At 42.4% G+C, this 14,479-nt stretch overlaps 1 protein-coding gene and 1 non-coding gene across 6 annotated transcripts in view; both read right to left on the minus strand.

Annotated features, from left to right (window-relative positions):
- The window catches only part of KAT6A (lysine acetyltransferase 6A), a 121,173-nt gene extending 107,349 nt beyond the window's left edge, over nt 1-13,824 (minus strand). For 2 of the 5 annotated variants that reach the window (XM_073998719.1, XM_065519142.2), the window contains exons 1-3: nt 13,738-13,824; nt 11,357-11,444; nt 10,126-11,050 (exon numbers count right to left, since the gene is read on the minus strand). In XM_073998719.1, coding sequence (XP_073854820.1) covers nt 10,126-10,725 — 600 coding nt within the window. In that variant the 5' untranslated portion in view covers nt 10,726-11,050; nt 11,357-11,444; nt 13,738-13,824. Of the gene's footprint in view, nt 1-10,125; nt 11,051-11,312; nt 11,445-13,737 lie in introns of all 5 variants that reach the window. The other 3 variants (XM_045399087.3, XM_045399086.3, XM_065519143.2) reach the window with 2 other exon arrangements.
- On the minus strand, nt 5,328-5,399 carry LOC123575406 (small nucleolar RNA SNORD112). The gene has a single exon (XR_006700696.1). It is a non-coding gene; the product is annotated as a small nucleolar RNA SNORD112 (small nucleolar RNA).
- Nucleotides 13,825-14,479: the final 655 nt, after the last annotated feature.

Genomic DNA, 14,479 nt, shown 5'->3' on the forward strand with positions numbered 1-14,479 from the left:
GCTGTCTGCGGTCTTCCCCACATGGTCTGTTTACAGGTAACATTACAACTCTTTCAAGCTCCTCCCAGACGCTATGTTTATAGAAGTGCTAGACTATATACTTCTGGTCCACCCATATTTAACGTCTTTGGTAAAAATTACTTCATCAATAGAAAGGTTTGTACCTTGCTATCTCTAGCTCAGTCTCAAGAATTTTAAATTCTAACCAACTATCCAAGTCACTCAGAGGTCATTTGTGTTGCAGACCTACTGAAAATTAGACTTACCTTTAAATTGACTTTTTTTTCCAAAACTCAAGGAGTACTTTTTCTTCCAGCATTAAGGCAGCTCAACATGTTCCTCTTCTAATATTTAGCCAACAACTTAAGAAAACCTTGATTCTTCTCATTTGGGCCATAAGAAAGCAGTCTTTTCCCAAAAAGTTGTTTCAAAACTCTAACAAGAGTGTATAGCTATTTTCACACACTGAAATAGCAGATTTATATACTTGTGGCTTACAATACCACCAAAATTCTCTAGACAAGATTTATTCTATGGTTTCCATTAAGGAAGAGAATTCTAACTAAATTATTTTAGGCTCACTGCTCTCTAAGGCCATAAAGCAGTACTACAGCATAATGAAAAAAGCACAGAACTGAGAAGGGCCTGACCAGTTCTCCCAGATGGTATTAACTTGCTGTGTGGCACTGGACAAGACATTTCAACGTCTTTGGCTCTCAAATTTCCCTATTATTTGTGAAATCAGATTAGAATCACTGTGATCCAAAATAGCTACTGGCTCAACATTCAATAAAATGCAGAAGATACAAGTCTTTTTTTCTAATAATCTGTATTTTGTAAGCATAATAGAATTAAACCATAAAAGATACCTCAATCAACACTACAGCCAGACTTACTTCTCCTTAGCAGTCTTATTTTGTTTAATTGCTGACAGTTAAAAACTATTTTGACCCAGAATGGCATACTACTGTAATCTCTATGCTTAATTTCAACCCCTGACAAAATAGTGCCACACTACAAACGGTTTCTTCACCTGTTCCCTAATGAAGTTGAAAGTAATTCCTTGGCCTTGAATTTAAAGATACATGTACAGGGCTGATGAAAGCCATCTGTTGGGAACTATGACTTTCATGTGAAAGGAAAAAACCAGAAGGAACTGCTTTCATTTTCCTGGGAACCAGCTGCAGCTGAATGAGTCCTAATCCTGCTCCAGCTGGGACAAGCAGAAGGGTGAAGTTACTCTTGGTCTAATTCACTCGCTGCAGATCCTTTGTGAAATGACTCCACCCCTGAGTAGCCAACTGGTAAACAACTTTATCAGAATGAAGCTCTTAATAATTCCTATACATAAATCAGAGCATGAAAAGTACTCATTATTATAATTTTAAGAAACACTCTCCAGGACACCAGAAAAAAATAAATTTTTAATTCTATTTAAACCAGCAAACTTGGCACCTAGATTTTGGTCCTCTTACATAGCTAAGAACCAAGTCGGTATGACAAATATACTTTCTCTAAAACTAAATGCAAAGAGAAAATAAATCTAAAAGATGTTAAGGAGATTCTTACAGCTTCAAGAAGACTGAATGATATAAATTTTCTTTGCAGATTCGTCACAGTTCCTGTTATGTATTTGCTCTCCTAGTATTAAACGTAAGTGTAACAAAAAAAGTATTGGCCCACATGTCCAGGATGAACTAAAGAAAACAGGCAGCAAGGATAAAAAAGAAACAATGTATTTTGCATTTCCTTATATTCATTTTCCATTTAGTTTTCTACAAGACACATGAAAACTTGTATTATTAAATACTATTAAATACCTATTAAATAAACATCATGTGCCTATAAAACTTAATCATATAGAGTTCTTTTGAGACTTCAATAAGAAAGTACATGTTAAAGCTCTAAAAAAAATCTCCCAGTGAGCTGAGATCCGGCCACTGCACTCCAGCCTGGGCGACAGAGCGAGACTCCGTCTCAAAAAAAAAAAAAAAGTCTCCAACACATCATCAGCCTTTAACAAATGTTAGCTATTAATAGGTTTCTATAAGCAACTCTTTACATTCCCTTAGCCTACTGATGCAGGGCAAAGAAAAAACGAAGTTAAGATGGTTAGATCCTCTAGATTTCTATTCCTGAAGCCATTTGTGGTACCTGATGTCTTCATTAATTTCTTCTTTTATTTCACCAACTGGAAGGTAGACCAAGAAAGAGTAAAGTACTCAGTCGCTAGAAAAATGTCTAGGTTGTAAGTATAAAAAAAATTGGTGGCTGAGTGTGGCGGCTCACACCTGTAATCCCAGCACTTTGGAGGTCAAGGCGGGTGGATCAGGAGTTCGAGACCAGCCTGGCCAACATGGCAAAACCCTGTCTCTACTAAAAATACAAAAAATTAGCCGGGCGTGGTGGCGGGTGCCTATAATCCCAGCTACTCAGGAGGCTGAGGCAGGAGAATCGCCTGAACCTGGGAGGTGGATGTTGCAGTGAGCCAAGATCGCACCATTGCACTCCAGCCTAAGCGACAAGAGCAAGACTCTGTCTCAAAAAAAAAAAAAAGAAAGAAAGAAAAGAAAAATTGGTTTGGTATAGAACTTTGGATTAGTAATGGCTAACCCAAGCTTTAGTAGTTCAGTAGTTTTATTTCGGGGTGTGTCATGGGCTGAAAATTACCAAAAATCATTGAGCTAGAAGATCAAAAACATCTGTACACTTGGCCAGGTACAGGGGCTCACACCTATAATCTCAGCACTTTGGGAGGCCAAAGCAGGTGGATTACCTGAGGTCAGGAGTTCAAGATTAGCCTGGCCAACACAGTGAAGCCCTATCTTTATTAAAAATACAAAAATTCGTTGGGCGTGGTGGCGCATGCCTGCAATCCCAGCTCTTCGGGAGACTGAGGCAGGAGAATCGCTTGAACCTGGAGGCAGAAGTTGCAGTGAGCCAAGGTTGCACCACTGCACTGCAGTCTGGGCAACAGGGTGAGATTCCGTCTCAAAAAAAAAAAAACTGTACAGCTGATTGCACTTAAACAGATACTATTTTACAACATATCTCGGAGTTATTTTTCAATTTCTGAATTTTTAAAGAATAAATCTGCCGAGACAAAGTTAGTTCCTAACCAGATTTACAATTAATCCACCTCAATGACTTGTTAGTAACAAATTTTTATTTCAAGCCCACTGCTCCTGGTACATTTGGAGTCACAAACAAATGGTATGAACAATGATGTCAGAAATGTACGGCATGGGCCGGGCGTGGTGGCTCACGTCTGTAATCCTAGCACTTCGGGAGGTGGAGGCACAGGCAGAGGTGGGCGGATCACCTGAAGTCAGGAGTTCCAGAACAGAACTGGCCAACATGGGGAAACCCCGTTTCTATTAAAATACAAAAATTAGGTGGGTATGGTGGCACATGCCTGTAATCACAGCCGGCAGGCGGGGGAGGCAGTAGAATTGCTTGAACCTGGAAGGCGGAGGTTGCAGTGAGCTGAGATCAGGCCACTGCACTCCAGCCTAAGCGACAGAGCAAGACTCCATTTCGAAAAAAAAAAAAGAAATGTATGTCATAAAAAATTTTTAAATTATTAAATGTAACAATTATTGAGATCAATCCATTTCATACGTGATAATATTACAATATCTATGTTTACCACATCATTGTATCCTCAGTATTTTATCTTTTGCTTTCAGAAGATTTTTTTTCTGTTTTCCAAAGTGATCAATCATTCTGTCAAGCAGTCCACGTAGCCCTGAACTTAACAGCATGGACAACTATTCATTTCCTTTTTATACAGTATCAAAGCAAGAATCTGAAATTGAAATTTCCAAGCTTACATTGGTTAACAATTATAAAATACCATGATTCTAACATATAAAATGTGAAACAACTCTACTATAAAGGTCATTTCCAAATAGCTAAATCAAAACTTGATCACTCTTAACTTTCAGTAACTTAAAAATATATCCCTGGCCAGGCGCGGTGGCTCACGCCTGTAATCCCAACACTTTGGGAGGCCAAGGCGGGCGGATCATGAGGTCAGGAGTTCAAGACCAGCCTGGCCAACCTGGTGGAAACCCCATCTCTACTAAAAATATAAAAATTAGCCGGGCATGATGGCGTGCACCTATAATCCCAGCTTACTCGGGAGGCTGAGGCAGGAGAATCACTTGAACCCAGGAGGTGGAGGTTGCACCACTGCACTCCAGCCTGGGCAACAAAGCAAAACTCCATCTCTCAAAAAAAAAAAAATCCACATTTTAATCAGTATCTCTACATCAAAAATTTAAATTCTAAATTCCAGTCAAATTCTGCTCTACTTACTCTATAATTTAAAATATAATTATAATTTAAAATATAATTATATTTATATATATATCTATAATTTAAAATATAAATTCCAATAAAACAAAATAATTTTGACTCTACTAAGAGTTGACCATAGAGATGTAACTTAGAGTGAAAGGAAAGAGAATTATCATTGGATCTTTCTGCTCCAGGTTACCTAGCTGGGAGTAACCTGAACAATAACATTAGTTGACAATACCTCTCTTCCCTTTCCAACTGAATGCTTTAGCAAATTATAATTCTGTTCCAAAATACTATGCCACCAAATAACAACACTTTTAATGAGTTGGCTGATTACCATGAAAGAGAATACTTTTCTGGGCTAGTAATACAGAACACAAACTATATATATTCAAGTAAATTATGTCAGTGTGTAAAATGAACTCAGAAGTTTGAAATCAGGCAAAAATTATTCTTTCCAAGACTCACTATATAATTTTTTAAATGGACCATCACAATCTCAAATAATTGCCTTGCCCACTAAACATCTAATTATTTCTCAAAGTCATAACACTTAATTGGTATGAAAAAAAAATAATATAAAAAAATTAACAGTTCATAAACTAAAAAAGGCTTTCAAAAAATGTATTTTGTATCTCTATTCTGTCTGCTTTAATCCCCTCACAGGACCTAAGTCCGAAATCCACTGTTCACGGCAGGCATTCAAATGTTTGCTAAATAAATAATGAATAAGTGAAGTAAATGGAATAAATTACCTTACAGTAATATCTATATATCAAAAAGAAATTTACAAGGAGGAAGTTGCTATTTAAGCCAGTTACACACTATTCTCCTCACCTATAATCCCATGATTCAAGGAAAGCAGTATTTCTGTCCCAAATTAAAGCACTCTGGTATAGCCATACAACTGATCCCTACCATGCCTATCAGAAAATTTGTTAGTGACAACTGAAATGAAAACTAGTAAGCATAGAAATTAACTTTAAGGGAAAAAAAACGGCATGTAGGCAAAACCTTTTTTTAATGGACCTCAGATATACAAAACTAGATTACTCATAATCTTTGGTTCCTAACACGTTCTTATCACTGGTCCAAAGTGAGTTTTCAAATCTGTTCTGCAAAAAAGAAAAATGGACACAAACAACGAAGGGGGGTGGGGAATTTGTCCTTTTACAATTAGGAAATGTGCTATGAAGTTAACACCAAGGACATTCACGAGTTTGTACTTGAGTGCAGTGATAGCCATCATACGTTACTGCTCCTAAGAGGTGGTCAGTATGGCTATTAGAAAGAATTTGGAGCCAGACTGCCCAAATTCAAATCCTAGCTCTGCCACCTAATATTTGTGTGACTTCTGCAAGCTACTGAAATCTCTTTTATGCCTCAGTTTCTTCACCTGTAAAATAAAAGTACCTATTTCACTGCTAGTACTGTTATGTTATTAATAGCTAGCTAACCTAACAGTAGCTAGTTATGTTAGAAGATTAAATGAGTTAATATACGTACAGCATTAAAGTAACGCCTGGCACATAGTAAATAAACAAATAAATAAACTCACCATGAACTACCACACTCTAAAGTTAGCTCAAAATTTTCCCTTATAACATGGGTTAAAAACTTTTTTTTTTTTTGGGATGGAGTCTTGCTCTGTTGCCCAGGTTGGAGTGCAGAGGCACAATCTAGGCTCACTACAACCTCCACCTCCCAGGTTCAAGCGATTGTCCTGCCTCAGCCTTCCGAGTAGCTAGGATTACAGGCACCCACCATCATGCCAGGCTAATTTTTGTATTGCTGTAGAGACAGGGTTTCACCATGTTGGCCAGGCTGGTCCTGAACTCCTGACCTCAGGTGATCTGCCCCCCTCGGCATCCCAAAGTGCTGGGATTACAGGCCTGAGCCACCAGGCCCGGCCAAAAAACTTTTAATCATAGTATCCCATGGATTCTCCTCAGTACTTATCAATGTGAGAAGAATACAGACTAAAGTTCAAATGTCTTCACAAAAACTCCTCTTAAACGTATTCCAACACAGTTGATCTCCCAAAAGGATCAAAACCACTGCTGAAAATCTAACATACAATTCCTTCCAAAGGTTAGTATCACACACACAAAAAAAGGTAGAATTGAAACCGGAAAAAGTAAAGAGGAACTTGCTCAGGTTACTCCACGCAGTCTTTGAATTTCATCTTCAACTTACAGTTGGTCAGGTTAATAGAAATCCCTGCATTAGCATCCCAGAGAAGACAGAACTGTTTCTGTTCCAAGCAGATTGCCTGGTCCACAGTAGGTGTTCAACGACTATATGCCAAACCAATTAATGCCTAAAAGTGAAACTACTTCTGACCTATACACCTTCCTTTCTCCATCACTGTCAAATAAACTCTGGATAATTTTTTTTTTTTTTGAAAACATCTAGGTTCGTAACGGCAAACCATCAATTCTGCATATGAACTGATTGCGTAGTTTGAAGGAAAGAAAATAGTTAAAATACAATAAAAGGGGCAGAGATAATCTGTTCAAAGGAATAATCCCTCACCCTAGAGTTCACTGTATTACGATTTTGAATGTAAACTTTTCCTTTCTTTGGGGGAAGTCACACAGGTAATTCACTACTGAAAATAAGACTCCATTTAAAAATACAGAACAGAGCTCATCAACTCTAATTTAATAGATGTTATCATGAAATTAGTTTTCCAAAGAGATCAGTACACATACAAGTCTACTTACTCAAAGAAACAAACTCTATTTTCCCACATGTCTAAATTGAGTTACTTCAGTTAACAACACTATAGGCAGGGCGCGGTCCAGCACTTTGGGAGGCTGAGGTGGGTGGATCACCTGAGGTTGAGAGTTTGAGACCAGCCTGACCAACGGGGAGAAACCCTGTCTCTACTAAAAATACAAAATTAGCCGGGCATGGTGGTGCATGCCTGTAATCCCAGCTACTTGGGAGGCTGAGGCAGGGGAATTGCTTGAACCTGGGCGGTGGAGGCTGCGGTGAGCCAAGTGCCATTTGCACTTCAGCGAAATTCCATCTTTAAAAAAAAAAAAACTATATATGAAAGCAATGTAAGCAAATGGGTATTTCTTTTTCATTTTTTCAATTATTAAATCACTTTTGTTTTTCTCACTTTATTTCTCCAAAAGCAAATGGGGCCAGGTACGGTGGCTCATTCCAATAATCTCCGCACTTTGAGAGGCCGAGGTCGGCAGGTCGCTTTAGGTCAGGAGTTGAGACCAGCCTAGCCAACATGGTGAAACCCCGTCTCTACTAAAAATACAAACAAACAAAAAAAAAAGTAGCCAGGCGTGGTGGCACACATCTATACTCCCAGCTACTCAGGAGGCTGAGACAGGACAATCGCTTGAACCTGGGAGGCGAAGGCTGCAGTGAGCTGAGATCACACCACTGAACTCCAGTCAAAGCAAAACAGCACATCTCTACTGAGTTAAACTTTTCTTAATGCAAAGGTGCTATGAAATGGCCTCAACAAAGGTCCTTAGCTCAGCTGCAAAATAAGGACTGTTGGATTAGACGGTTCTCAGGGTCCCTTCCAAAAGTAAAATCCCAGGGTTCTAGGACTTGGACTTGTCTTGCACTGTACTATACTGACTACCTTTTAAAAATATGCTCAAATGACATTTTTATATGGCTAATATTTTTTAAAATTAAAATATCTATTGATAATTCAAGCAAGTGTAATTACAATAAAAGCAGACAACAGGCCAGGCACGGTGGTTCACGCCTGTAATCCCAACACTTTGGGAGGCAGAGGCGGGTGGATCACCTGAGGTCAGGGGTTCGAGACCAGCCTGGCCAACAAGGTGAAACCCCGTGTCTACTAAAAATACAAAAATTACCCGGGCATAGTGGTGCATGTTAATCCCAGCTACTTGGGAGGCTTAGGCAAGAGAATCGCTTGAACCTGGGAGGCGGAGATTGCAGTGAGTGAGACTGCACCACTGCACTTCAGCCTGGGCGACAGAGCGAGACTCCGACTCAAAAATAAATAAAAGCAAACAGGTTAACAAGAACTTATAACATCTACTTCACAGGTATGGCACTGAATTGATCTAACTATAAATTATTTCCTGTTTCCAGGCAGTTAACCTGTTAGATCATTTAAAAATTGTAGCAATCCAATCATTGTATTTAACTTCAGCCACATGTGATAAAGTTTCTACAGGTAAGAGTTCTTAGAGCATACAGAATAAAGCATTTTAATTACTTGTCTACTTTGAATTTTTAATACATACTCTTAATAAACGCTCAAATTATATAGAGCCATTTTATGAATGAGATTCTCTGTCAATTCATGACTATATGAGAATCATTTCAAGAGTAATAACAGCAAGATTATGTTTTATTTCAATGTTCACAGGGAAAATTGAACCCTAGAATAGATCTCTAAAACTTTCATCAAAAAAAAATACTGTTAATTTTCAATTGTTGAAGAAAAATCTCCAGGTATTCAGTGGGCTGCTAATAATACAACAAATTTAGATCAAATCTCAAATTTTCAAAATACATTCAATGTTAACTTTACCATCTTTCCACCCTAGGAGTACCCCCATCATCTTAAGCAAAATGAAGACCATTTTACTTATGTCTACCAAGGTGTGCAGCAACTTAAAGCATCACTGCTCTAAGCACCTCAAGAAAATTTACAGCGAAGATACTAGATCAATGTAAAAAACAGGTACTAACAAAATTCTCCTAATCTCCAAATATCTATTTAAGCACCAAAATTTACTGTTTAAGAAGTCGTACTTTCAACTATACACAACAACATCCTAAAACACAACAGAGTAAAGTATACACCTGGGCATCAAAACTTCCAACTCTCCAGAACTTTACCTTTCTGTTTTTAGAACAGGTGTCACTCAGTTGTCCAGGTTGGAGTGCAGTGGTGAGAGCATAGCTCACTGGAGCCTCAGACCCCTGTACTCAAGCAATCCTCCCCAACACAGCCTCTCAAGTAGCTAGGACTACAGGCGTGCCCATACCTGGCTAATTTTTCTATTTTTGGTGGACATGGGGTCTCGCTATATTCCTCAGACTGGGCTCAAACTCCTAGGCTCAAGCCATCCTCCTGTCCCAGTCTCCCAAAGCGCTGGGATTACAGGCATGAACTACTGTACCAGGCCCTCCAGAACTCTTCTAATTTAGGATACTGTGTTCCTGTCCCATGCAACTACAGCTGTCATAAATAACAACATTCAGGACTTGATCATATGCAAAGCCATAATACATGATAGAAAGCTATAATACAAACAGCAGAAACAAGAATTGCTAAGTTTGCTTAGTTGCGCCTAGGGGTCATGAGAATCTGTCTCATTCCTGTCTAACGAGTAATCTGCAACAAAATGGAAAATAGAAAAAGACAGGTTCTCAGAGTCATCTGCTTGTTTCAAATTCAAGTCTCCAGGATTTGGCTGCTCATCAACTTCCAGTAGTAAGGCATTGTAAGAACCTTTAGTTAAAAGTTTTATAGTCTCACGCTGGACTACTCCTCAAGCAAAATAATAAAAAAAAGTTTTTAAAAAAAGGTTTTAAACTAATATGCCACTTTTTCATTGCAATGTAAAAAAGTTCTTTTAGGAAGATTAACATTCTACATTTTTATCTTAGGCTTCAAATATTTCAAAGTACCAGAACAAATCTATGTTCTCATAGCTACAACTCACCAATAAAAAACCAGAGGTGATGACTCCACTAAAGTCCCCAAACAAAAAACTTGAATATAACTTTCCAGAAATGTGAATTTGTAGCATCCTATATCATCAGCTCTATAAACCCGGAGGCATATGCCATTCTTACCTTATCCTTTTCATGTGGAAGAAGGGACACTGGAGGTAAACAGGAAAGAGACTCACAACACTCTTTCCCATCCACATTGGTTGCTTTAGTGTTGAGCCGATAAAGAGGTCCATCTTTAAGGAGTCTGCCATGGCCAATGGCACGTTTGATAGCCAATCGTAACTGCTGGTGAAAGCCAGAGGCAGCACTGCCTCCAAATAACGCAGACACATCCTTCTGACCTTTCAAAAAACGTTCAATGCTTTTCAAAGTTGAGCCACCAGACTCTGCCAAGCCCTCAACTGCCCGCTTTATCAGTTTATTCCAATCCACATTTTGTTTATTATCCAATTTTCCATGGTTCCGAGGCTTAGGAAGTGCTATTCGCCCAGGATTATCAGGATCTTTATAGGAATTGAGTCCTTTATTTGAGACTTTTAAAATCGTTCCATCTTTAACACTCAACTCCAATTGTTCTAAAACAGTTTTACGATCCAAGCCATGGGATGAAGACACAGCATTGCATATCCTTTCTTCTGAAGGACGCTGTTTCTGCTTTTTCACTTTTTTGATGGCCTCCAAAATCCACTCAGTATAAAGCGGGTTTGCGAGTTTTACCATGGTGAAGGATTCTGTATATCCATAGAGTCGTTATCCCTTATCCTGATGCTGAGTAAGTTTTACACCATGGAAACCAAGATTCTCGGAGGCTGGGAACCAGTTAACCATAGCATACAAGTTTTCTGGCCTAAGTCCTTCCTCCTTTCACAAAACAGAATGCCTCCCCAATTGTACTATAGAAACCAAAACAACCTGTTGTTTGAAATGTCTTCCAACTTCCCAATGAATTTCTCAATAGCACCACACATAGGTCTTGTCATAAAGCTGTAAGAACTCAAGAATATTTCATTCCCGGCTTCAGAGCAGAAAAATGTGCATCTTATGCCTGAAAAGCAATGAAAATAAGGTCAGTTTTCTACCAACACCTATTTCGAACGAAAATAAGCATCCTCATCTTAAAGCAATCAAACAGCAAGTGTTTAGTGGGCACCTTTGCCAATTTCCAAACTTATCTATTAACATTCCAAAACAATCATGTATGTAAACCATTGGGATAAAAAACAAAAGAAAAAAAAAAACATGAGTAATTAGGATACAATGAGGAAACACGATGAGTGTTCTAAGAATGACCTGAAGCTACCACTAACCAGAGGGGGTGATGGCTATTCTGTACTCCGCAATCTCTGCTCACCAGTCTAGGAATTTCAACTCTTCCTTGACATCTTTCCCCAAGAAACTAGTCAGCACTTCAACAAGTATCTGGATTAGTAGAAAGAATCCTGCAATGAAAGTAAGAGTGAATCTTTCATCTTTCAAAATTCTAGACATTCAGAGTGGACAAAAACAGTCAATAAGATAGGCAGAAAACGATTGAGAAAATTTTAGCTATTTCTTATATGAAAAGAAACAATGAATACAATATGCACACCCAGTTTATAATTTAAGTATAGTATTACCTTAATCTTTCCTAATGGAAACAAAAATACTATTGAAAATAGCCTAGTGTGAAAGTGCTGCCTGAATTTAACAATAATTCACTTACATTCAAATTTTAAGAATTATATGCTGATAGCTTCTCCTAACCCAAACTAAGATGTTTCCTTACATTCAAATTTTAAGAATTATATGCTGATAGCTTCTCCTAATCCAAACTAAGATGTTTCTATCCATATGCTGAAGAGAGTCACAACTGTCAAACTGCATATAAGTAATCCATAGACAGGAAAACTAGACGTGAGGAAGGCCCAGAATCACTGGGGTCAACGCACATACTACATGTCAAATGTACAGTACAGAAAAAGAAATGTACCGGCTACTTGTGGGTCTAAAGAGACACCCAAATAATAAAGATATAAATTCAAGATTGCTGTCCTGAAACGAACACTAATAAAACATAAACACAAACATACTGTCTCTCTGAATCAAAGTAAGTATCCCTACAAAAGAACCTGGTAGATGCAATTTTATTTAATCACTAAAATACTGAATTCTGAATCTAACTTGCAATTTTATTTAATCACTAAAATACTGAATTCTGAATCTAACTCTTTTACCTCGAAAACTAAGTTTAACTGAAGTGTTTTTTAGAACTTCTGCTCTCATTCTAGAGATCATTTGCATTACAATATAAACAATGCTAGACAAATGGCTCCCACAGCAACTATTCTTAGTACTGACATTAAAATCAAACGGAAAACTAATACACACTAGGAAAGAGATATTACTATTAACTCTGATAGGAAAGAAAAGAGTGAAGCAAACATTCAAACCTGAGCCAAGATTTGTTTTTAAATTAGCTGCCTAAATAGAAGCCCCCTTGGAGAGCTATGCTTCAATTTGGTGAGGGTCTCAAGAGGGTAAATATCAGAGTATTATTACTCCAAGCAAGCTCATTATACAGATATTAAGTCTAAACTAAAAGAGAAGCTACAACCTGAGTTTAAGAAGCTGGGAACGAACGTCCTAATTAACTAAGCTTCGCAGGTAAAAAAAATGAGTGACAGTCACTCATTGTCTTTCCGGCCGGGATTGTCATCAGTCTCCTGGTCTTCGGAAAGTCAAGCGCCTGCAGCCTCGGATCTTAACTCCCGGAAAGTACACTAGCGGCTAGAGCGAGCGCAACTCGCTTCCGACAGTCCTTCCCGTCCCCATTCCCCACCCCCAAACACGTCTTCGCGCTCTCTTTTCAAAGAGCAAGAAACTTTAAAAACTTGGATCCGCACAGCCCCGCAGCACGCCGATGGGCGCTGCGCCGTTTCCACGCGATGGAAACAGACCCAGAGCACAAGTTAACAATGAAATCACGTGAAGGAGTTCAGAGCGGTGCATCGCCCCGGCCCAGCTCCGCACCCTAAGCTCTGGGGGCCGGCTCCAGGGCGGCGCGGGCTGCTGGAGCCTGACAGTCGTGCACCGAGCCAAGCGGCGAGGTTGACAGGCGCCCGGCCTCCCCTCGGCGGCGGGGCTGACAGCCCGGCAGACACAACACCACACGTGCTGCGCCTCGCACCACAACACCCGCCGGCCTGTCAGCCCCGCTCGCTGCCTCAGCCCGGCTTGGATCCCCGCGCCCCCGGCTGGAGCCCAAGCCGGAGCCGGAACCCGAGCCGGAGCCCTAGCGCCCGCGAGCGCGGGGAGAAGCGACCCGGCCCGGCCGGCACTGCGCGCGGCGGGCGGGTGGGCGCGCCCCGAGGGAGAGCGGGCTCGCCGGCTCCGCCAGCCCGAGGCTCCGCGGCCTGGGCCGCTCGCCGCCCGCCCACCCGCCGGCTCCCCCAGGGCGGGCCCGGCCGGCGGGGTCGGGGGCGCGGGGCCCGCGAGCGCGGGACCGGGCGGCGGCGCGCGGGCCGCGAGTTGGGGCAGCCGGGCGCCGGGCGGGCGGGCCCGGCGGGCGGGCGCGAGGGGGCGGCCACGGCGCCCCAGCCCGAGGCCTGGCGCAGAGCAGCGGGAGGCGGCGCAGGCCGCGGCGGGGCCTGCAGCGGCCCGCCGACCCCGCGAGGCAGCGGAGTGGGCCCTGGAGCGGCTCAGCCTCGGGCTGGGCGGCCAGGGGCTGCCGGGGACGGCCCCTCGGCTACTTACCGGGAGGAAGTAGAGCCCGGATCCCGGGGACCCGGGCCGGACCGCGGAGATGCCCCAAACTGACACGGCCGCCATCTTGGAGACAGTGAGCTCCAGCCGGGGGGAGGGGAGGCGAGGCGGCGGAACAGCCGCGGGGGGAGGGGAGCGTCGCGAGGGAACGGCGGCCTGGGGGAGGCAGCGGGAAGAGCCTGGGCGGGAGGCGAGGGGAGGCGGAGGCCCGGCAGCGCGGGAGGGGGGCGGCCGAGAGCGGGAAGAGCTGGGCCGAGAGCCGGGAAAGGCCGGAGGGCGGGGCGGGGCAGCAGGGAAGAGCCGGCCGGCGGGGTCACGTGGGGCCGGTACAAAAGGCCAAAGCCAGGGTGGGAGGAGGACTCCGTGGGGCTGGAGGCCGTTGAGCGTCGGCTGTTTCTGTACCTTCTCACGCGTTTAAGTCAGACGGCGACCCGGGAGAGGAGGAGCTGGTGCACCCCATGCCACCACTGGGGAAACTGAGGGCAGGCGCCTGGGTGGGGTGGCTTCAGTGTGGCACGGAAATCCGGCAGCCACGCAGGATGGGAACTCTCAGCGGCGTCTGTTTACAGTTAGTGAGCTCTCCCTCCCCACTCATTTGCCTGCAGAGCGACTGTCCGGAGCCCGAGACCGGGGTCCGCCCGAGGGCGGGGCCTGGAGGGCTGCGAGGAGGCGGTTTCCCGTTCTTACCCCTGGCTGCTCGTCTCAGCCCCCGACGGCTCTCTTCTGTTGGTGG

The sequence above is a fragment of the Macaca fascicularis genome, chromosome 8 (genome assembly GCF_037993035.2).
Source record: "Macaca fascicularis isolate 582-1 chromosome 8, T2T-MFA8v1.1".
Classification (NCBI taxonomy): Eukaryota; Metazoa; Chordata; class Mammalia; order Primates; family Cercopithecidae; genus Macaca; species Macaca fascicularis.